Source organism: Antechinus flavipes, chromosome X (genome assembly GCF_016432865.1).
Source record: "Antechinus flavipes isolate AdamAnt ecotype Samford, QLD, Australia chromosome X, AdamAnt_v2, whole genome shotgun sequence".
Lineage (NCBI taxonomy): Eukaryota > Metazoa > Chordata > Mammalia > Dasyuromorphia > Dasyuridae > Antechinus > Antechinus flavipes.
The window spans coordinates 7,590,112-7,614,683 of NC_067404.1; the positions used below are offsets into that span (position 1 = coordinate 7,590,112).

Consider the following 24,572-nt stretch of genomic DNA (forward strand, 5'->3'; position numbering starts at 1 on the left):
CTGATATAAATTGAGTGTAATGACAAACAGCTTCAGTATCTCTGCTGAGAAAACCCCTTGGATAGCACGACCATGCTATGGGCCAGGCCATGAGTTCTGCTGTGAACAAGAAATTTGAGTATGTACTGTTTGGATCTCTACCATAGCCAAGTGTCTTTCCCCAACTCCCACCCCCAAGTGTAGGTTGGTGTTCTTCCGATCACCCACAAATGGAAGTGGGGCTAATGGGGGAGGGGAAACCGGATTGGCCAGAAGTGGAAAGAATGGCAGAGTGCAGAGGAAGTAGGAGACGGAAGGGTAGTTTCAAGGAATGCTGAGTTAGAGGCAGTTTAAAAACAGATTCTTTTTAAAGAATTTTAAAATCTGTTTAAAAACAGATTCTTTAAAGTTTCACATAATCAATCTAACAACTCTAGTCAAATTTTGAACTTTGTAAAAACTTTCCTCAGTGAATTACTGAGGAAATTCGACGTCACCTAAAGAACAAAGTTTGGATGCATATGTAACAAAAAAACAGGTAGCTCAGTGGGTAGGGTGCCGGGTTGGGAAGAGAAGTTCCAACCTCCCATTTCCTAGCTTTGTGATTGTGGGCAGGTCAATTTACCTCCGGTTACCTAATTTCCTCATCTGTAAAATGAGCTGGAGAAGTAAATGGCAAGCTGCTCCAGCGTCTCTGCCAAGAAAAGCCCATGAACAATCCGGTCCACAGAAGTGGGCACAACAAGGAGGTGATCCAGCAAGAACGAACATCTATTGGTCCTTCTCTGAGAAAGTCATCTCAACTAGTTAGTAGTCTAGTTATGACTAGATAATGTATAATATGTCAATGTGATTTTATTTGTGGATAGTCACTGGATGCTGTGAGAAAGGTAGGAGGTAGGCTTTGAACTCCGGCCAGAGGATTTTATATTTCATTCTGGAGGTGATAGGGAGCCACAGCAGTCTGAGTAGGGAGGTGACATGATGGAACCTGCATCTAACCACTTTAGTGTCTGGAGGGTGGTAATGAGAGCCTGTACTAGAGTGGACGAGATGCCAATGCCATGGGAAAGAAGCAAGTATTTGGTGAAAGTAGTTGCCAGGCCTTGTCGCCTTGTCCCCTTGTCCCTTGCCCCACCACTTGGGGAGGGGGGTCGGGATGAGAGATCGAGGAGTTCGGGATGATCTAGATTGGAAGTGGGGGGGGGGGGGAGTGGACTGGGAGGATGGTAATGCCTTCCCCAGTACTGGAAAAGTAGGTTTGGGGGCTGACAAGGATGGTAATGAACATTTAGAACACGTTGAGTTTCAGGTGTCTGCTGGACATCCGGTTAGGCATGTCTGAGAGGCAGATGGGAGATTGGAGTCCTGAGAGTCTGAGGCTGGAAGGTAAATGGGAGAATGAGAAATGGCAATTCGATCCATGGAAGCTGATGGGATTCCCCAACTGAAGTCGCTAGTGTTTCAGGGCTAAATATCTGCTGAATCTGAACCGAGGCTGTCAGTGACTGCTGAGAATCTGGGCAAGAGCCAGCCCATGGGAAAAGGTTACAGTTTGTTTCTTTAAAAAGGAGGGGAGGGGGAAGAATGGTTTCTGAAAGCATTTGAAAATCAGGGCTCATGAGACGCTACCAAATCACTTGAAAAAACACCCAAAAAAAGGAGTTTAGCAATGAATTGTTGAAGGCCAACATGTAGCCTGGCTATGAAGCCCAATAGTGTGACATCGTTTTGAAGGAAAAAAGGGATGGTGCATTTCTATGGCACGAAGTGTTGGGTCCCATGGGAAGGCCTAAAAGTCAGGATTGGAACAGAGTCCAGAACGGGGAAGGATCCGGCCCTGGTCCCGAGGGCCATGTGACTGCAGCAATAGAGCGACCGCAAGAAAGAAGCCTCTGCAGAGGCCTGGGAGACAAAACGGGCATTTGCACAGCGACATTTTTATTGCTACTTAAGGCTTCCCTGCACATCAGTTTTTGGCATTTAAAGAAATTGCACAAGTATAAACATTTGCATCATTCTACTAGACAGACACCCTTCCCCAAAGCGAACCGGACGAAGCTTGTGCTCCCTGGGGAGACAAGACAACAAGAGAGAAGCAGAAAGGGAGCTGGATCAGCTGCAGCAGTGGCAGGGAGAGGCTGGGGCGTGCAGGGCCAGGAGAAGCCTAAAGACTGGAGCTTGTTTTCAATCCTTTTCTCCTTGTTGATTTTCCAGTTGATTTCTATTCAGTAATTTAGATCCCTCTCCAGCGATTCTTGGAGAGGGAGTCTTGCACGAAAGGTCTGACTGCAACCTTGACCTATCTTTGGTAGGTGGGTAAGTCTAGGAGCAGAAGCGGCAAGCCCGGACTAGCTGTGAGGAGGGAAGGACCGATGGAAGCATCGCTACCATTGGGTGCTGGGGCAAGGTCGGGAAAAGCGAGCTAATGTGCTCAGTAAACCCAGGAGACGGGGACCCACTGGGGGGAAGTGCACGCCTGCTCGAAGGCCTCTTGCACTATCTTGAGGCTCTCATCGATACCATTATTTACCAGCGTGAAATCAAAATAATGTGCATATCTGTGATGGATAGTCTCAGAATCCTTTTGCAGTTGCTGCAAAGCTTCCGACTGCAAAGAGAAAAGGAACAATAAATGAAATGATGTTGCCTTTGTCAGCTGCGGGCTCTCCCTCCACCCCCCTGCCAGGACCTTAACATTGTTTCTTGGCTGAGTTTTCCAACCCTGATGGCTGGAGTGGCACAACAAGGCAAAAACATATTTAACCCGGATCAAATTGCTCGGAGGGAAGGGGAAAAATGTAGGCCACAGAAGTTTTACAAAAATCAAGGCTGAAGACTATCTTTATGTGTATTTTGAAAAATAAAATACTATTAAAAAAAAAAAACCCAACACAAAAAGAACCCCAGTTAGCAGCCATGGGGGTGGGAGGGGAGGAAAAACAGGTGGGAAAGGTGAAAACCTTTTGTCTTCCACAGAACAGCCGCCCCCTCCCCCCAAGTCTTCTCAAGTCTACAAGAGCCATCCCAGAGAGAGGAGAAGCTGTGTAGCCCCCAGACTCGTCATTCTGAATGGATCTGCTCATAATGATCCCATTATGCTAACATCTAGTTTTTGCACTAAGTATATTTCTACTCTGAAGAGGAAATAGATTTAAAAAAATTTTTTGACTAAACAAGCACAGAGAGTTGGAGAAATCTATAGCAAGCTTCTCACAAGGAATCTCGTGTTCAAAAGACACGTGTGTGTAGGTCATATAGAACACATATATAAAAACATGTACATAGACACACATTTACATATACAAATTGTAATAGATAAAAGAAACAAGTGGTTTTCAGAAGAAATCCAAGTTATCATCAAAGAAATGTTTTAAATCACTAATTATTTAAAGGTTCTTTCAGGTAGTATATGGCCAAATGAAAACATTTCCAAATTTGTACCAGAAGACCAAGTGTTTCTCAACCAGCACTACATTCGGTTGCTTTGAATTAGGTTTACCATTTGAAGGCGATAAGGCGGTGTCTCAAAGTTGTTGAGTATCTTTTAAGGCTTTTTATTTTAAATAAAAATTTCATTTTGAATTAGATTTTGTTTTTGCCATCCTTTGTGAGAAAGAAAATTTTGTTTCTCTGAAAAACGATTCATGTTCTTTGACCATTGTAGAGTGGGATGTACCACTCCGGCTTTGAGAAATTTCTTTTCTGGCTTCCTTTCTTTTTTGTTGTTCTGGAGGGGAAGGGGTTTGAAATGTGTTAAATTTCACTCCCTGTCTCTCCCTTCCCCCATTTCCCCTGAAGTAGTCAGCTCCAAACTATGACTGGAAAGGTTCTCTTCCCACTCTGAGGTCAGCCTGCTGGCATTTCTATTTCTGCTGGAATAAACGTGGGGCTCAATGTCTTTCCCAACCAATTACAGAAATAACCCTTTCCCAATTTAGATTCCTAAATAGGAACCTTTTCCATACATTTGGATGGATATTTGGGTTTAGACCTCCCGGTTTCCCTTTTAACTTTCTTTTTTTTCCATGTAAATTTCATTCTGATTTTGTCCAGCTCATATAATAAATGACATAATAATAATAATACTATCTAAATTAATTTACTCTCAACGGTAATAATGAAAAATGGAAAGAAGGCATGGCAGGATATATCAGTGCTAGGTCTCAAAATGTGCTCTCGAGTCCCAACCACTAGTGAAGGGGATGATCAGTGGAACAAACAGTGACCTAATAGGACAGACCGAAAGATGCCAGTTACTGAGAGAGGGACGAACCCACTTTTGACAGAAACGACTGGGAAAACTGGACGATTTTTATAGCCCTCAACACCAGAGACGCAAGGAAAAAAATTACCTTTCAGATCAATCGATAGGGGAAGAGTTCATGATTAAAACAAGCAGAGAGGTGGAGAAATTTATATCAAGTTTCTCTGACAAGGAGTCTCATACGCAAGAGACACGTGTGTATATGTAAATATAAAAAGTTACACATTTACATATATAAATTATAATGTAATAAATAAAAGTAACAAGTGATTTTCAGAAGAAATCCAAGTTATCGTGAAAAAAAGTTTTAAATCCCTAATTATTTAAATAAATGAACAGGAAATCAACATAAGGGTTCTACCCAGCAGATTAGCAAAGATGATCAATGAGGAAAATAGTGGAGAGGATAGGAGAAACTTGATAGTTTCTAGCACACCGTTGGCAGAGCTGTGAAGTAGTTCTGACATTCTAGAGAACCACAATCATGAACCAGGGGTACTGCTTGGAGTCTATACCCCAAGAAGATCAGAGGAAAAGACTGTCCCCAAAATTGGACTATTGGGAAAAGGTTAAATTATGGGATTAGAATGTTGTTCCATAAGAAATGGTGAAATAGAACGTGAGAAGGGAAAAGGGAATAATCATTTATTAAGAGCCCACTATGCTGGGAGAAGGAAATGGGCAGACCACTCTGATATCTTTGCCAAGGAAACACTTAAAACGCTAACAGATATAACATCGGATGAGTCCCTCAAGCTAGAGGGGCCTGGTGTCTGGGGGGTCACTAAGAGTTTGACTGAATGACAACAAATGTGGCAGGTACTGTGCTAAGTACTTTCGACAAATATGCCATCTGATCCTCACAACAGCTCTGGGAGCCAAGTAGTGTTATTATTCTCATTTCAGAAATGGTAGGAGAGGGAGACAGACAGGTTAGGTGACTTGTCCAGAATCCAAAGCTAATATATGTCTGATATCATATCTGAACTCGTCTTGACTTCAGGTGGCACAGGCCTGGAATCAGGAAGGCTCACCTTCCTGATTTCCAATCTGGCTTCAGACACTAACCGTGTGACCTCAGACAAGTCACTTCACTCTGTTTGCCTTAGTTTCTCATTTGGAGAAGGAAATAGCAAAAAAACTCCAGTATCTTTGCCAAGAAAATCCAAAATGGGGTCACATCCTCTTAACGAGGGTGAAAGAGAATATAAAAGCTGGCTTAAAGCTTAATATAAAAACAAACCAATATCAAAATAAATGCACTAAGCTCTTGGCAACTGGTCCCATCCCTTCTAAGCAAACAGAAGGAGAAGAAATAGAAGAAGTATCAGATTTTATATTCTTGGGCTCAAAGATCACTATAGATAGTGGTTGCAGTCAGGAAATTAAAAAACTCTGACAAACGCGGTCAGCATACTAAACAGCAGAGACGTCACCTTGCCAACAAAAGCCAGGTCAAAGCCACGGCTTTTCCGGTAGTGACGTATGGCTACGAGAGTTGGATTAGAAGGAAAGCCGAGCACTGAAGAATCGACACTTTGAAATCAGGGTGCTGGAGAGTACTTGTGAGAGTTCCTTGAACAGCAAGGAGGTCAAATCAGTCACGATTTAAAGAAATTCATTTTGACCATTCACTGGAAGGTCAAATGCTGAAGCTAAAGTTTAAATCCTTTGGCCACATGATGAAAAGCCGGGACTCATTGGAAAAAACTGTGACGTTGAGAAAGATTAAAGGCAAAAGGAGAAGAGGATGGCAGAGAATGAGATGGAGAGAGAATGTCACGGAAACAACAAACACGAGTTTGGACAGACTTTGAGAGATAGTACAGGATAGAAGGGTCTGGTGTGACCACAGTCCACGGGGTCGCAAAGACTTGAACAACTTCCTGACACCAGGCCTAGTGCCCTGTCATTTAGATGATCTGAGCTCATTTGAACCAATGAAAAGCCAAGTGAGCAGCACTAGGATGAGTTCTAACACCATAGAGAAAAACACCTTTGAAAGATTTCAGCACCCTAAACGATGCTGTGATCATAGCCTTCTTTCTCCTCCGAGGATCTTGTGGCTGTCTTTGCCATGGGGCAAAATAATTATTTCTTGGATATTTTGGAATATTTCTGCTAAGATCTCTGAAATTCCAATTCTGTCATCCAGCTTTTACTTCCAACTTGGTGTCATTGAAAAATTTGGTGACCATGGCAGCACACAACAGAAATCTCGTACGAGTCTTGTGAGCACATCCACAGTGCCAGAACATTAGTGTTCTGTCCACAAGGAGATCAGAAACTTTGTCAAACACCTTCAGTTTGCCCACATTGCTCTTGGCAAACCCACATTGGCAGAGGATGTTCACAACTGGGAAAAGAGAGATCCCTACATTTCCCCAAACCCAGTTTTAAAAATCCTAACCCTTTTAAAGAACCTGAAACATTTTCCTTTTTTTTTTTTTTTTTTTTTTTTAAATAGCATACACATCAGAAACTCCAACTCTAAATACTATGGACACACTTTAATTCTTGATCAGCTTTGAGAACTCAAGAGACACTTCTGCCCAGCTTTTAGGAGACAATGTTAGCGATCTGTACAAAGCCAGTCACACAGGCGGAATCACCGCCCCAAACCCCAAACCCGAGTGACCGTGGCTTTGCAACAAAGGAAGGAAGAAAGCTGACTCTCTTCCACAGATTTAAGCAACAATCTACTTTTTCTAACTAACTGACTAAATACTGTTTTCTCCAGGGAAATTTCGAGCATGTCCACGGAAGGGCACTTCTCTTTGGCTGGCATGGATAGGCAAGGGCCTATTCAGGAATTGGTTGTTTTTTTTTTTTTTCTTCTCCTTCTTATCAGACATTGCCTAGGGTAGGGGCTTAATGAACAATTCTTGGATTAAATGGAATTTCCTTAAAGGTGGGAGTGCAGGGAAGATGGGAGGGGAGTTTCCCTAAAGGACCATATCCAATATGGATTACTTCTCCTTCTGTTATAGTAAAGAACTATTCCCTTCATCCTTTTCAGAAGCTACTTTCTCTGCACTCAAGAAATGGTTTCCTTTGGGAAGAGGAGGAAGTCATTCTCAAAGAAGTATCACTGCAGACAGCTGGATAATTACACCTAGCTCCCACCCTACCCTACCATGGAGTGACCTAGGAGTCCCAGACCTTCCTTTCCTCTCTCTGTCATCATTTGTCTTGTAACCTCCCCCAGACAAGGGCTCTTTCTCTGCAGAACGGTCCGGTACAAGGGCAGTTAGCCAAACACAACTGCCAGGAATTGGGAGACTAGGGAGTGGCGGTCAGAGGAGCTACACAGATCCTAGAGCCGGCCCTCGCCATGTTTAATCCCGAGAGTTCCTCCCCTCTCTCCAGTGCCATCCCACCTGTTGGGCCTTGTCCGTCGGAGCGATGAAAACGATGAAGGGGGACAGTTCTGCTGTCCGGATAATCTTCAGGGTCTGGAGAAAGAAAGGGGGAAGAAATTTAAGTGAGTAAGAGGAATAACTTGCAGCCAATCAACTTGGTCTCAGTTGAGTCTCCCAAGAGTTCTGCCTGAGAACGAGCTATTCCAGACACTGCTATCTTCCTTTGCTGGATACTGAAAGATTCCACATCTAGAACCCAGATCTCTGCTGACTCCAACTCTTGCACTCCAAACATGACCATGCTGTTCTCCATGTAATAGTAACCCTTAGAAATCAGTACTTTGCTACCTCCTACAGCCCTGGGCATCGGTCTTGCCCTTCACCTTCTTCAGGTATGTTTTCAGAGATGCCCTTTCTGCGCCTCAGTCTTCTCTAAAATGAGCATTGGAAAGAAGTGGGCAGGTGGAGCCTGGAGAAGAAGCCTCAGGGAACCTGTGGACTAAGACTTGCCTGAAGAAGAGGGTTCCAAACGGGGACAAGAGTGACGAAGAGGGAAGCCTGAAGCTTAGTGGCTTCCCCCTCCCCAAGTGCCCCTCAAAAGCTTCCCAAGTCACTCCTCAGAAGAAAGCAGCAGGATGATGTGTCTGTGGCTCCTGTTGCAGTATAGTGGAACCAGACAGTCATATGGAGCAAAGTAAAAATCTAGTGATTTCAGCCCCAAAGTGTTTTAGGAAGATGTAACTCCAAAAAGTTGCCCAGAAACCTTGAGGGCATGGACCCTTCTCTCCCCGCCTCCACCCCTAGCTTTGGCAGTGAGGAAGCCTACGGGCCTCTTCTCAGAATTGTTTAAAAGTATTCAATAAAATACGTAAGATGACAAAGGAAAGCAATTAGACTGAAAGAGAATTACTACAAAATGTTTGGCTGAAACCCAGCCCGGATTCAAGGCTACTTGTCAAACTCATAGTAATAATCCTGCTCCAGAAAGAGAGAAGAAGCTGGCCCACGCTCACTCACTCAATCCATTTCAAATCCCTGTCCAGGGCCAGGGTCAGCTAAGCAGGGCCTACACAACATCCTTGCTGTTTCCTTGGCTTTGTGACCGTTTTTACAACATGCCTTCTCTGCCGATGTCCTAAGACGTCCTCGGCCAGCCTCAGGATCCAACAACAAGAGATTGTCTTTCTCAAAGGACGCTTTTATTATTCCTCCACCCACCTGAAGCCAGGTCTTCCTATCATTAAGTATGGCTGCCTTACCATTTCCTACCGTCCAGGGACGGCCATTCTACTGAGCTGGGCTTTTCTATTTCAACTGACTGAAGCTAACAGGCGGCAAAGTGTCTTAGCCCAGCCCCCTGCCCATCCACGGGGGCCCAGGACCGACTGTCCATTCACCTGGGGCTCGATGTCCAGGATGGCAACTTTGTCCTGCTGATGGATCTGATGCAAGGTCTCAAATTTGGTGCCAAACATGTTGCCCTGGTAACTGCCAAATTCCAAGAACTCATTGGCTGAGATATTCTTGGTCATCTCCTCAGTGGAGATGAAATGATAATCCTTCCCATTTTCCTCACTCTTCTTTGGAGGTCGGGTGGTGTCTGCAGAAAAGATCCAACGCCAGTCAAGTTCAGGCTTTCTGTCTCTCAGCTGGCCTGTGGCCCTTGCCTCCTGACTTCTGCCAGATTGATCTTCCCGACACCACGGGCTGCCCAAAAGTCACTTCCCTGCTGAAAAGCCTTCGCTGCTTCCCTACTGCTTTTAGGCGAATGTACAAATGCTTCTACCTGACATTGAAAACCCTTTACAATTGGGCTCCCACCTTTTCCCCCCATCTCTTTCGTGTTATTTTCCTTTCCCCCATCCCCACGCTCTGATCCAGCTGTTTCCCAGAGACGATACCGCGTCCCTCATCACCACGCCTTTACGATGTGTTCCCCACCCCGGGTATGCCCTCCCTCCTCGTCGCTGCCTTGCCTGCTTAGAATGCCAGCAAGATTTTTTCCAGATGGTCTAGCAGAAGGCCTTTTCTGGCATGACCTTCTTTCCCTCCTACAAAAAGGACTTTCTCTTTATTATCCAGTATTATGTCTCTTCCTTATAGCTACCCAGTAGAATGGATGATGCTTAAAAGCGGAGATGGCTGGGTACTTTTTGTTTCCCTTGTGGAATATGAGAGCGATGAGAGGAAAGAATTTGGAACGGTGATTTAGTCGGAGAGGAAGTCCCAGTGTGGAAATTTTACCCATCGATACAGATGGACAACTTGCCTTTTAGTCATAAGAGAAACGCCTAAGGTTAGGTTTAAGTGACTTGCTTAGAGTCACACAGTATGTGTGAGAGGCAGGGTTGGAACTTGGATTTTTCCCAGTTCAGGTCAAAGGGTGAGGACTAAGCCAAAGACAACTTCGTTTCTGAGTAGAAACAGAAACTGGCTTCTCCACCATTGGGGTCACCAAGCACTAGGGCAGAGGCAAAGGCAAGAGACCTGCCCTGGCAGTCTATGGCTGCAGGTTTCCCAGAGTTTTTTTAGGCTTTAAATGCCCCCCCCCCCAATATGCAGAGGGCTGATTTCCAGGCTAAGCTTGGCTACGAAGCTCCCCTTTCCCGAGGCTACTTACACGGAGCTGGGTACACAAACTTCTCCGGGTTCTTGTTGACCAGGGCATTCTTGATGTGGCTGCGACCGACTCCATTGGCTCCTGGTTGGGGAGAGAAGAGAAAGGCTCAGGTGGAATTGAGCGGCAGCCAGACTACCATCCCCCCTCCAGGAAAAGGGAAAGTAAGGGCAGAGGGGAGTTGTATCAGCTGGCTCCCCTGACACAGCTTCAAGCAAAGCAGATCTTGGTCATTCTGGTGGAATTAGGCGAGCCAGTGGGGGGAGAAGAGAGCAGGATAGAAGGAGCAGGGGGTCAACTACTAGGCAATCATCCTTCCTCTCTTCCCCCAAGGAAGTGAGGGAAAAGAATCTTTCCTCAAGCCCCTCACACTCTCTCTGTCTGGGCCATTTCTATAAAGGTTCAGGGATCCCCACGGCAAAGTATCTTTAAACACTCTGAAGAAGCTCAAAGAAAAGCAGCCAACTTCACGGTCAATGTGGAATGACCAACCCTCTCCTTCTGCCTCTCTTCCCTCTGGGTCTCTCTACCTCTCTCATGACATCAAAAATCCTTCCAATGCCAAAGCATCAAAAGTGTGTAACAAGCCTTTCCACTGCTCTCCTGAAAAACTCCAGCTGAAGGTCGTGACACTGGCCCATCTAGACTGTTCCTTATGCCTGGTCACTCTCCCTCCACATCTTCCTGAGCTTTCTTGTTCCTCTTATTTCCCAACCCAGACATCTCTTCTTGGCTTTCTAAATATTTCAGACCGACACCACGGGTCGACTGTAAGTTCCCGGAGGCCAGAAACAATTCCATTTTGGTGTCCGTAACCCCAGCCTGTGGCCCCCTGACTGGGCCCTGACGGGATTCCCTCCCTGTACTGGGTTTCTCCCCTCCCCCCCTCGCCATAGGCCAGGATAGACACCATGTTTCTGGGTTCCTGCCCCCCAACTCCACCCATTGCCTTCTAATGGGCACCTAGCTTTAGGGAACCTCTGCTGCCTTTCACTCCTCTTTCTAGGTGAATGCCATTGGACGGAGAACTTCTCCCATGAGGTCAGCAGCTTTTCTCTGCTGCCAGTGGGGCAGGCCGGGGCCTCTTCACACACCTATCAGCACCAGCGTCTTCCTCTTGAATGCAGGGAGCTGCACAACCTCCTCATAGGAAACCACATCCAATTGATCAAAAACTATGGCAAAGAAAGAGAGGTCAATGAGTTAGTGGCAAGGGGATGGCGGTCCTTGTCACGGCGAGCTATGGGGCAGTCCCTTTCTTGGGCACCTTCTGGTCTCCAGCCTCACTCCACTTATATTCTGTTGCTAAGACCGTTGATTTTGCCTTCCTCTCCCAACGATCTCTCTTCTCCCTTCCGCTATTACCACTTCCCTGGTGCAGGTCTCCTCATGCCTGGGCTACCACCATGGTGGTTCTGCCTGCCTCAACCCCTCCTTCCCACCCCACCCCATTCAGTCACCCCCTACTTAACTTTCAGAGTGATTTTCCTAAGAACAGGTCTGATCATGTCACTTTCTCTTTGCCCCGCCCACAACAGACTCTAGCGGCTCCCTATCAATGCCAAGGTCAAATATAGAGGGCTGTATTCAAAGTCCTTCCTAGCAACGCCCCTCCCTTACCTTTCCAGTCTTCTTATACTTCACCCCCCACCACACTTTTGATCCAAGAACAATATTCCCCATCACTGACTCCGGGCCTTGGTCCTGGCTGTGCCAAGCTTGGACATTCTCCCTCCTCATCCTCTCCTCCTGACTTGTGAGGGCTAGTTTTGGCTTCTTTTTGGATGCCCATAATTTAGCACAGGGTCTGGTATACAGTAGGTGCTTACTCAATGTTTACGGATGGACCGATAGCTCTATTTAAAATTACTGGTGGCGTACAATATATAACATGCTGGTCTAAGCCCATTTGGAGCCAAAAGGCCTCCCAGTTTCTCTAGTAGTTCTCATCTAAGACCCCAAATAGGGCGAGAAGTTTGTGGTCTTGCACTTATGGAAAGAATGCTCGTTGTCTATATCGTTCAGGAATGAACCGATTCTACTGTTTAAATCCAACGGTATAGGCTTCGAGCCCGCTGGCGCCGCCTGGCTCAGTAGTTCTCTACCAAGGCTGAAGAGGGCTACAGGGAATTCGGGGCTCTCCTGGATCCCCCAAAACATTCTGCTCTGGGGTCTACTCAAGCTTGTGTCTTGGCTTCTTTTTGTGTTCTGCCTTTGACCAAATTTTACTTTGACTTTTACTCACATGGACCTCGATCTTCCTGGCTTGCCAGCGGCCCTCTCAGGGAAAATGCCTACGTGAAGTGGCCCCCGGGGCAGGGGGTAGCTTTGTCAGCTACTTCCTGTGTGACCGAGCGGTGTCACACTTTGACCTTTGTCAAAGTCCTAGCTAATGTAAATCTTCCAAAACCTGAGGAAGGGAGCTCCCCCCTTCTCTCCAGCTTTCTCCTCCACGAACTGACCTCATCTGATTTTGAGATTTATTCTCACCCCTATTTTAGAGAGAAAATAGGCCTAAGAAGGGGAAGTTCTGCTCCGGCCCTCCCCACTTGCTCATATTCTGGGCCTTTCGGAGACATGTCGACATGCTCTCAAACACACCGGGCTTCCCGTTTCTTAGCCTCTCTCCCACCCGCTGATCCCCTTGATCTTACCTTTCCCCATCACAATTCCACTTCTATAATCCTGAGCTCCGATCACAGCCTCCTCCCCGTTTCCTCTCTTCCTCTGCCTCATCCTTCCTAATCCTGTTCTTTACATTGATCCTGGCCTGTCACTCCTCCTGTGGCCTATTCTGCCTCCTTTTCCTCTTTTCACCATTTTGCTCAAGCAACCGCCGCTCGCTCCCCATGAGTCCGGCGATCCCACGTCCTTCTGCTTCTCGTTCCTTGTGAGATCCCAACTCGGAGCGCCCCGCTTCTATCTTCTCTGCTCCCACTCACACGGCGATGGGCACTCCCGGGAGAAGTCCACTCACAATTTCCATGACCCGACTTCAACTAGCCCCAGGCTGCCACTGGAAATCCTTTCCCTTGTATCCATTGATCCTTATCCCGATTAATTCTAGCTCACCTTTCCTCTTCTAAAACCAGTCAACTCCAACTCGACTCCAGCCATCAGTGAAAACGCCATCACCTACTCCTTCCTTTGCTGTTCTGTCCCAGGAGAGCCCTGGCCTTCTCCCGTTTCACGTCAAGTTTGTTATGAACGCTGACTCCCGCTTTGTTCCCCAACCCAAAACCCCTCCTCACTCATCCCACACCTGACCTCAGACACTTCCTGGCTGTGTGACCCTGGGCAAGTCACTTAACCCCAATCGCCTCAGCAAAAACAAAACCAAAAATTGCCTTTGAGCCCACCATTCCTAAAAGCTATCAAATGATAGTTTTTCTTCTGTTCACCAGCATCTCCCCTTGCTGCCTGTGTCTTCCTTTTGCTCATTTCTCAGCCCTTTGCCACCTGGCTCAAAAACTGCTCCCTTTATCCGGGACCTGATAAAACCAATGCTCTTTGAAAAGTTCTCTTTTTACAATGTTTTAATTATTTAATTTAAATTTAATTTATTTTAATTGATTCATTTAAAATTTTAAAATAACTTTTAAATTGAGTATTTAACCTATAGCAGATTATCTGCTGTCTTGGGGAGGGGGGATGTAAGGGAGGGAGGGAGAAAAATTGGAACACGGTTCTTACAAAAATGAATGATGAGAACGATCTTTACATGTTCTAGGAAAAATAAACTACTATGGAGGACAAAGAAAACCTGACCCGTGGGCAACTCCGGCCACTGTTAAGTCCCTATTTAAGTATCGTTCCCATCCCCGGTCTCCAGGCTTCCACAATGCCACTCTCCCCTGGTTCTCCTCCCCATTTTCTGACTGCTGTCTCAGTTTCCCTCCCTGCAACCACTCTTCTTAACCCCCACTGCAAGCATGGGTGTTGATGCCACAGGACCTTGACCTTGGCCTTCTCTCCCTCCACTCTTCCCTCCAGCTCATTAAATGAGCCCATGAGCTCCTCCTGTCACCTGAGAGGAGTCCGCCTCTCAGACTGCTACACCCACATGGAATTTCTCTCCTGAAATCTAGGGCAGCTAGGTGGCCCAGTGGAGGGAGTACTGGCCCTCAAGACAGGAGGAGTTGAGTTCAATTCCAGTCTGACATTTAATGCTTCTACTGGGTGATCCTGGGCAAGTCACTTAACCCCAATCGCTTCAGGGGAAATAAAGAAAAATTCAGGAAAGAAATAAAGAAAAAAGGTCAAAAATTTGAAAAAAAAACCTTACGGAAAAACCCGCAAAGTCTCCTGCAATCCGGGCCCACGTTGCCTAACGCTGGTGAGACGCCTCACGGCTCACAGACTCAGTTATGTCGAAATCGGAACATAGGAGCTTCCCTCCCACACTGCCCCGTTGCTGTGGAGGGGACCACCAACTCCCGGTCTCCCCCGCTTCCGGTCTGAAATGGATTCATCTTGGATTCTTCCCCTCCCCCTAGTCATCTCGTTGCCCAATGTCATCAGTCCCAGCTCTCCACGTCCGTCCCCTTTCCTCTCCTCACACCGCTGCAAGCCTAACTCGGGCCCTCTCAAGCCTTGCCCCAACTAGTATGAGAACTCACTCATCGGTTTCCTTGCTCCCAGTCTCTGCCCTCCTCATGGCATCCAATCACAGCAACAAAAAGAGTACCAGCAGCTCACGTTTACGGAGAGCTTGAAGGTTTGCAAAGTGTTGTAGAAATGGCATTTCATTTACTCTTCACAACAACCTTGGGAGGCAGGGCTACTATGATCCCCGTTTTACAGTTGAGTCAGCTGACATTAATTACGTGACTCGCCCAGGGTCACGCAGCCGGGCAGTGGCCGAGGTCGGACGTTTCCCCCGACTCCAAGCCCGGTGCCCTGTGGCCTCCCTAGCAGATCAAGAAATACTCAAAACATATTTGAGCAAAGCATTTCCCTGCTAAAAAAGCTCTTGACGGTTCCCTCCTGCCTCTACGATAAAATACCAAGTCTTTGGCCTGGCGGCGACAGAGATCTCCCATGCGACAAAAACCTGCTTTTTCTAGACATTCCATATGCCCCCCGATGGCTTACCGAGGTGATCGCCAAGCTCCGTCCGGCCTGTCTCTCCCTCCCATAACCACTCTGCCTCTCAGCTTTCTTCCGGGCCCTGGCAGGCCCGCCTCCTCCTTCATGGAGGCCGTCCCTGCCTGCTTCCCTTTCCTCCCCACGTGTCTTAAGCCAAGCACCTTCTCCTTAACTTGGATTGGCCTGCCTTGTGGCCTCTAGGAGGAAGGAAGCTCCTTGCATGCCAGCCTCTAGCTTAGTGTAGGGCACCTCCTTGGTGCCCAGTGACCACTCTGCATGCCAGCCCCTAGCTTTGTGCAGGGCACCTCCTCGGTGCCCGGTGACCACTCTGCATGCCAGCCCCTAGCTTAGTGCAGGGCACCTCCTCGGTGCCCGGTGACCACTGTGCATGGCCAGCCCCTAGCTTAGTGCAGGGCACCTCCTCGGTGCCCGGTGACCACTCTGCATGCCAGCCCCTAGCTTAGTGCAGGGTACCTCCTCGGTGCCCGGCGACCACTCTGCATGCCAGCCCCTAGCTTAGTGCAGGGTACCTCCTCGGTGCCCGGTGACCACTGTGCATGGCCAGCCCCTAGCTTCGTGCAGGGCACCTCCTCGGTGCCCGGTGACCACTCTGCATGGCCAGCCCCTAGCTTAGTATAGGGCACCTCCTCGGTGCCTGGCGACCACTCTGCATGGCCAGCCCCTAGCTTCGTGCAGGGCACCTCCTCGGTGCCTGGCGACCACTCTGCATGCCAGCCCCTAGCTTCGTGCAGGGCACCTCCTCGGTGCCCGGTGACCACTCTGTATGGCCAGCCCCTAGCTTCGTGCAGGGCACCTCCTCGGTGCCCGGTGACCACTCTGCATGCCAGCCCCTAGCTTAGTGTAGGGCACCTCCTCGGTGCCTGGCGACCACTCTGCATGCCAGCCCCTAGCTTAGTGCAGGGTACCTCCTCGGTGCCCGGTGACCACTGTGCATGGCCAGCCCCTAGCTTCGTATAGAGCACCTCCTCGGTGCCTGGCGACCACTCTGCATGCCAGCCCCTAGCTTAGTATAGGGCACCTCCTTGGTGTCCGGCGACCACTCTGCATGCCAGCCCCTAGCTTAGTGCAGGGCACCTCCTCGGTACCCGGTGACCACTGTGCATGGCCAGCCCCTAGCTTAGTGCAGGGCACCTCCTCGGTGCCCGGCGACCACTCTGCATGCCAGCCCCTAGCTTAGTATAGGGCACCTCCTCGGTGCCCGGTGACCACTCTGTAAGTCCTTGTGCCCGAGTCCCATGGCCAGTACCATCCAGGAGACTTCTAATTCTGATTCTCCGACTTCAAATCTTCCCCAGAGCAGGAGCTCTGAAGTCAACTGGGGCGCTCGTCTGCCACCACTGCATTTCAGCGTGGCTGGTCTCCTTCATAAACCCGGCTGTTTCATTTGATTCTGTGGCCGCCCGCGGTACGTCTGCCCTGCAGCAGAGACTGCCAGAAGTAGGAGCCGGGAAGGCCTGGGTTTGAATCATGTCTCAGGCCTTATAACCCTGGACAAGTTACCTCAGTGAGCCCCAGCATCCCCATCCATAAAAATAAAAGGGGCTGCCAAGGGCCTACGCTCACCCCAGAGGTGCTGCGGGGTTCCAATGGGACAGCGTCAGTCAGCACTGGGCCAGCCTCAGGGTGTCAGAGAAACGGAGGCCACTCTCCGACAGTGGCAAGCGGAGAGCCGTGTTCCCAACTGGGAAGTGGGAAGGGGTCATACCCACACCAAGAGGGTGCTTCTGGGAGCTTTGGAGCCCTTCCTGCTGGCCCATGGCCTTACTGATTCCTCCCAACAAGCCCAGGAGGCAGGTGCTCTTGGGGCCTCAAAGGGAGGGAGGGCTGGCCTCTCACTGCCTCTATGGACTTACCTGCTGAGGGGGGAGCCTGGAAGGGTGCCAGGGGAGGCAGGAAGTGAGCCTCCAGGCCCCTAGCTCTGGGGCCCCGTGCCTCCGAGGTGGCCGAGACCCCTACTTTACAGGCGTGGAAAGGTGAGTCCCAGTGTTTGTCCCTCAGCCGCCCCCCAGTGGGTGGCAGCGGGGGGTCCTGAGTGAGGTGTGAAGGGTGGGCTTCCCATTCCACACTGCCTCCCCACCAAGAGGAGGCCTCCCAGGGAAATGTGGCGGGGGGAGGGGGAAGGGGAGAGGCCGGGGGTCCTTCTTACTTGAGCTGTGCTTCGCCAGGTACTTGTCTTTGTATTTCTTCTTCTTTCCCCCAAAGGGGCTGCAGCTCGGGGACTCGGATTGAGTGGCTGACTGGGCCACGCTGGCCACTCTCCTGGGGGAACCAAGCGCAAAATAACTCAGTCAGGTGGTGGTGGCGGCTGGGGGTCCGGCCCCCTGCCCTCACCCCTCCTCAGGGGAATCAGGCCCCAAAACACTCAGTGGGGGGGAGAGGCGGCTGAGGGGCCAGTCCCCTGCCCTCACCCGCCTTGGGGGAAATCAAGTCCAAAAGTAGCCAGTGTGAGTGTAGTGGAGGAAGAGGGCGTATCTCAACCCTCCCAGTGAGGTTCCCCGCCCCCCATCCCCACCTTCTCTTCTCTTCCCACTCAGATGATGTCAGACCATAGGGCAGACAAGGCTTTCTGGGGAACAGCGTTCAGGAGGGCAGATGGGAGTCCGCCCACGGGCCCTGCTTCAACGAGACATGTGCGGACCACTGAGGCACGGTCGGGACCGTAAGGAAGCCGGGTCATTCAGACTCATTTGTTAACACCCAGGGAGTCTCTGTCCTCTTTTCAGGGTGATGGATCTCAAAGTGTCAGTGAATATGAGGGAATATTTACGGGCCTCAGGGAGCGAGCTACAGCAGGGCTGGGAAACAAGCAGCTTGGACGGGGTCGGGAGCGGGGACGGGAGGCTTCGGAGACACAGCCAGGGCTCAGTCCCGGGACAGGAGAAGGGAGAAGGCTTTGAGACAAGCAATTCAGCCGCAGGGGGCGCTAAGGGCAGCTGGGTGACCTTGTGCATGGGACACACTGGGGCAGACACGCAGCCAGATGAGGCTGAGCCACGTCAGGTGCCCCGAAATGTCCTCAGCTCCTCCTCATTTCCAGTACAGGAAAAAGCAACTCGTGGCCCTCGGGTAGATTAGAGAATTTACAACAGAGCAAGCTAATGAAGGAACAAGCTAAGGCACGTTTCAGGAGTCCTCCCAGTCCCTGGCTTAGCCCCACCCGCCTCCTTTACAGGAAAAGGAGGCAGGGACAGCAGAATGATGGAGCCAGGGCCGGCCAGCCCCGGGGGTTCCTCAGCGGCAGACTCCCAGGACTCCCATGGTTACCCTAACCTCGCCCCTACGAGGAATGCCCACTCCTGCACCAGTGATTGTCTGACCTCTGCCGGAAGCCCCTGCTGCTGATTGTGGCTCCTTGATCCGGAACTAGTCCTTCAGGTGTATTATCCAGACTAAGTTCTAGATGCTAGGGCCTCAGAGGTAGCACAGCACAGGGAAGAGAATATGGGATTTGGCCTCTCGGTAACAAGTGACGGGCCCATTCTCAGATATGGCCAGTGTGAATGTGTGGGTGCTTCTGGGCTTCTTGGTGACAGAGGAAGAGCTTTGGGGGGTGGGGGGAGGGATGGGGCAAAGGGTTAATGATAATGAAGCAGAAAAGCAACCGTGACGAGATCATCAATGAACAATTACAAAAAGGACACAGAACTGACCGAAAGGTAGTTCAGAGGGAAACACAGATTAGTGGAACAGCTTTGGGACCAATTCATCCTATGTATGAGTTACTTTAAAAAAAAAAAAAACAAAAACAAAACCAGCTCTACATAAGAGAGATTTGCAATTTCATGCACAATCTCCTCTTTGTTCAAGTTGTTGGTGTTAAGTTTAGAATGACTAAAACACTGATTAAAAAAAAAGAATGTTGGGGGCACCGAGCCTTCCCGTGTTCTGGCTCGCTCCTGAGGTTCTTGCCCCTACAAAATAGGCGAGCACAGAAGTCATGGCATCTGTGCTCCTGACAACCAAGCCCCAGGTGAGCCGTGATTCATTCTGCTCTTTCCTAGCCAACCGAGGTGGAGATAAGCTAACCGGAAGCCGGGACCAATCTGGTGAATCCTGTGCCTGGAAGCGGAGAGACAAGGCCTGCATCTACCAGCAGTGTTATCATTAGGGACTCTAGCTTAGGTTAGAATTCGATCCAAAGAAGGGCTGGGTATTTGACTGAGTAGAGACCCAACCAGAGGGGTGAATGGTACCACTGCTTTGTTCCTCTGTCACATCAGTGACTTGGCTGGAAGCCTAAATGGCACAATGACTCAATTTCGAGCTGATCGAGCTGTAGCTAATACTGCGGGGCGAGATTTACAAAATCCCCAGAAGAAGGAAAGAACGTTGGTTTTAGAGTCAGAAGATCTGGTTTCAAATCATGCTTGTACTTACTAATGGCAGCATGGGGCCAGTTTTCTTCCCCCTCTGGCCTTTCGTTTCCGCTTTCTGGGGGCAAGGGACTAGGATACAAAGAGCTCTGATTTTTCTTTTAGTTCTAAATCTTAATAACAATGGCCAGAAGCAGAAAACTGAAATATAGCAGGGATAAACGGCATGTCCTGCATTTAAGTTAGGTTTTTTAATCAACTGCATAAATATATTAGGAGAGACATAATTGGCAACTGTATATATATATATATATAAAGATATAAATAACCTGGGAGATTATGCTTTATATATATATATAAATAACCTGGGAGATTATGCTTTATATATATATATATATATATATATATATATATATAATATATATATATATATGTATGTATATATATATATATATATATAAATAACCTGGGAGATTATGCTTTAACAAAAGCTAAATGGAGTCAATTCTGTGTTGCTGCTTTCTTCCTATCTATACCCTGTGTTTTTTCAATCTAATGCAACTTAACACCTCAATAATAGACTTAAACACTCGAGGTCATGGGAGGTAGGTTTGTCTGTATTCTGCCTTGCACCAACTGCATTCCCGAATGTTACAGCTGTCAACATTCTCAGAAAGAAAGAAGGTAAAAACGAGCAAATCGTTGCCTTTTGAAGTTGCTTTGACTTTTACAAAGCGGGGGAAGGAGAGCAACCAAAACACATTTTTTAGAAACTTAGAATGTGAAACATGGAGGAGTCTACAGAGACTATTTACTCCAACTCTGTTCTTTAACAATGATGTTGATGAAAGGGGCCCAGAAAGGGTAAGATTTGCCCAATATCATCCAACTGTTGAATAAAGCCAGGCCCCACGGCTGCCAGACCAACGTGCTTGCCCCTATATCAGACAACTTGGTTCTTAGAGCAAAGCTTAGTCGATAAGATGTGTGAACAAGCTGGGTGATTCTGGTTTTTTGGTTGGCTTTTCTTGTGTGTATGTGTATAAATAAATAAATAAAATGTGAAGAAAAAAAAGAATGTTGTTTTTACAGTTAAAGGGTCTGATAAAGGCCTCATTTCCAAAATAAATAGAGAATTGACTCTAATGTATAAGAAACCAAGCCATTCTCCAATTGATAGAGGTCATAGGATATGAACAGACAATTTTTGCATGAAGAAATGGAAACTATTTCTAGCCATATGAAAAGACGTCTGAGATATCCCTACACACCTGCCAGATTGGCTAAGATGACAGGAAAAAATAATGATGAATGTTGGAGGGGATGCGGGAAAACTGGGACACTGATGCATTGTGGGTGGAGTTGTGAACACATCCAGCCATTCTGGAGAGCAATTTGGAACTAGGCTCAAAAAGTTATCAAACTGTGCATCCCCTTTGATCCAGCAGTGCTACTACTGGGCTTATATCCCAAAGAGATACTAAGGAAGGGAAAGGGGCCTGTATGTGCAAAAATGTTTGTGGCAGCCCTGTTTGTAGTGACAAGGAACTGCAAACTGAGTGGATGAGAATGACTGAATAAATCGTGGTATATGAATGTTATGGGATATTATTGTTCTGTAAGAAATGACCAACAGGATGAATACAGAGAGGCCTGGAGAGACTTAAATGAACTGATGCTGAGGGAAACGAGCAGAACCAGGAGATCATCATACACAACAATACTGTATGAGGGTATTTTCTGTTGGAAGAGGATTTCTTCGACAAAGAGAAGATCTAACTCAGTTCCAATTGATCAGTGATGGACGGAAGCAGCTACACCCAGAGAAGGACACTGGGAAATGAATGTGAACTACTTGCATTTTTGTTTTTCTTCCCAGGTTATTTTTACCTTCTTTCTAAATCTGATTTTTCTTGTGCAACAAAAGAACTGTACGGATCTGTACACATATATTGTATTTAAGATCTACTTTAACATGTCTAACATGTATGAGACTGCCTGCCATCTAGGGGAGGGGGTGGAGGGAAGGAGGGGAAAAGTTGGAACGGAAGTGAGTGCGAGGGACAATGTTGTAAAAATTACCCACGCATATGTTCTGTCAATAAAAAGTTATAATAAAATAAAAAGTTAAAAAAAAAGAGTGTTGGAGGGGCGGCTAAGTGGCACTGCCATGGACAGAGCACTGGCCCTGGAGTCAAGAGAAGCTGCGTTTAACTCCAGCCTCAGACATTTACTAGCTGTGTGACTCTGGCAAGTCACTTAACCCCAATTGCCTCCCCTCCCCCCCAAACAAAAAGACTGATGGATCGGGAGGCAGGGAACTTGGGTTAAATTGGAAACTCCTTGAGGACACTGGCTGCCTTTGGCCTCTTCTTGTTTCTCCGGTGCTTAGCACAGTCCCTCTAGGCACACAATAGGCTCTTAATGAATGCTTGTGGATTGAACCCAGACCTCCCCTGGCCTGGAGCACAAGCCGCCCCAGAGAGAGCTCCGAGGTGAAAGGCAGCTTGGGAATTAGCTGGACCAACCCTCTCCTCTTGCATGAAAAGAGGGGAAAGTGACTATACCAGGGAAAGTCGTCTACAAGGCTTCAGGCGCTCTCCAGTTGGGTTGGGTGACTAATAGTCCAGGTACTAAGCAGGAAGCTGGGGAAGGAGTATTTGAACTCAAGTCCCCTCTGAACCCTAGTTCCCTTGATGGAAACATTTTCCCGAGCTGTTACAGGAGTGAATTTGTGGCCACCCTCCTACTGGTTGTGAAATCTTTTTAGCTCAAGTGAGTCAAAGAGCCCCCATCTAAGTTGGCTGAATCTGGTGTCAAAGGTCCTGGGTTCAATAAATCAATTTGACTTTGAACAAGTCACCAGCTCTCTGGGCCTCAGTTTCCTTCCCTGTAAAATGATGGAATCGGATTCGACGCCCAACTCGAGCACACTGATTGCGCCTCCTCACCTTGTCCAGACCCACTGACCATTCTTTTTGCTCCTAATGTCAGGATGTCTCTAGCCCTGCCCCAGCCCTCCCACACACACCTTGTATTATTTCTCCATGTACATGACCTCCTGTTCCCAGAGGCCTTTGCATGGTAGCCCCTGGCCTCCAGCAGGTGATGGACGAATGCTTACTGGGGTGAGGCGAGCGCCCATGTGGGACCCCCTTGACTTACCATTCTTGCAGCTCTGGAGAGGGAATCAAGCCTGCGGCCTCCCTCGAAGAGCCCTCTACCCTGCCTTGCCACCAGTTGCTGTCATCCTTGTTGATGATCTGAATGATGTCTCCCGTGGCGAACTTTAGGCCTGCTTCCTTGCAGGGGATCAGGGGATCCTTCTGGGGATCGTAATCAAACTGAGCCCTCATGAACATCTGCACAACAAAGTAAGGGGGAGGTGGGGACAGAAGAAGTCAGATGAGCAAAGCTATTGCAGTCTTGGAAGAAAAAAGCCCCAGGCTGCTTTGCCTGGCAGCAAAGTCCTGCTAGGGATGCTGACATCTACCCTTCCCCAATGCCCAAGTCCTCCCTTCCCCGTCCCCAAATCCGCCTTTCTCCAATCCCCAAGTCCTCCCTTCGCCAATCCCCAAATCCGCCTTTCTCCAATCCCCAAGTCCTCCCTTCGCCAATCCCCAAGTCCTCCCTTCGCCAATCCCCAAGTCCTCCCTTCCCCAATACCCAAGTCTTACCTTCCCCAGTCCCCAAATCCACCCTTCCCCAATCCCCAAGTCCTCCCTTCCCCGTCCCCAAGTCCTCCCTTCCCCAATCCCCAAGTCCTCCCTTCCCCGTCCCCAAGTCCTCCCTTCCCCAATGCCCAAGTCAGTGCCTAAGATAAGAAGCGCCTCCCCATCAGCCACACCCTGGACCTCCCCACTGCTGTTTAAATGAGACCCCAATCCCACAGTCCAAAAGCGGTGCTGGAGAAAGGATGGCGAGAGCTGGTGTTCCCTATGTGGAGTCTGGGGGCAGCTCCAATTTGGGATCTGGACATCAGCTAAGTTGATCATCTTAGACATGAGGAGCTGGAAGCCCTGGAAGCCCTTTGAGGCTTACCTACCCCAAGAAGTGGGGACTGGCTCTTCTCACTCAGGGAGAAGCACTTAGGTGGCAGAGAGCACTGCCCTAGGAATCACAAAGATCTGAGCAGCTCAAATTCTACCATAAACACTTCCTAGCTGGATGACCCTGGGCAAGTCGGTGCCTCAGTTTTCTCAGCTGTAAAATAGGCTTAAAACAGCACCTACTTCTCAAAGTTGTTATGAGAACCCAACAAGATAACATATGCAAACTTTCAAGAAAGCCCAGCCATGATGATGATGATGATGATGACGATGATGATGATGATGATGATGATGACGACGATGATGATGATGATGATGATGATGATGATGATGATGATAATGATGGGACATGATTCTCTATATCAAGGAGGCACCCTCAACCTCCTTAACGTCCTGAGCTCTAATCCAGGAATGGCTGTTTATGGATCTGTTTTCCCCCAAGACGACATCAGCTTCTTGTAGGCTGGGACTCTTTCCCCGCCACGCGGCCATCCCCATAGAATCCGGCTTCACCGGCCGTTTGGCTCTGCCCACAGCGGGAAATGCCCGTCTTGGACCAGAGCCGGGGAGGAGGAGCTCATGTGGGGAGGAGGATCCCAGCCTTCCAGCTGGAGACTTTGCAGGCCCTTTCACAGTTCGTCCCCAGCCTAGCGGCCCCGTCTCTGCTCTCATTATCCCTCTTGGTCTCCTGAATTGAACAATCTGGCCTCCAACAAGGTCTTCTACCTCCCAACTGTTCCCTTCTTAGCTCCCAGAAGCACCAAAAATGATTAGAGGCCAAAACGTGGGGTCACGGGACCCAGGATCAAATCCTGAGCCTGACACTCACTACCTGGAGAACTGAGCAAATCACTTGACCGAGACCAGCTAGTCCGG

The 24,572-nt window shown here is 48.5% G+C and overlaps 1 protein-coding gene across 1 annotated transcript in view; it reads right to left on the minus strand.

Moving 5' to 3' along the window:
* Positions 1-1,899: 1,899 nt before the first annotated feature.
* MPP1 (MAGUK p55 scaffold protein 1) overlaps positions 1,900-24,572 on the minus strand; it is a 68,871-nt gene continuing 46,198 nt past the window's right edge. Inside the window, exons 6-12 of the mRNA XM_051967749.1 lie at positions 22,813-23,009; positions 17,481-17,593; positions 11,320-11,400; positions 10,229-10,309; positions 9,006-9,208; positions 7,627-7,701; positions 1,900-2,590 (exon numbers count right to left, since the gene is read on the minus strand). Of these exons, the coding sequence (XP_051823709.1) occupies positions 2,414-2,590; positions 7,627-7,701; positions 9,006-9,208; positions 10,229-10,309; positions 11,320-11,400; positions 17,481-17,593; positions 22,813-23,009 (927 nt within the window). The 3' untranslated portion in view covers positions 1,900-2,413. The remainder of the gene's footprint in view (positions 2,591-7,626; positions 7,702-9,005; positions 9,209-10,228; positions 10,310-11,319; positions 11,401-17,480; positions 17,594-22,812; positions 23,010-24,572) is intronic.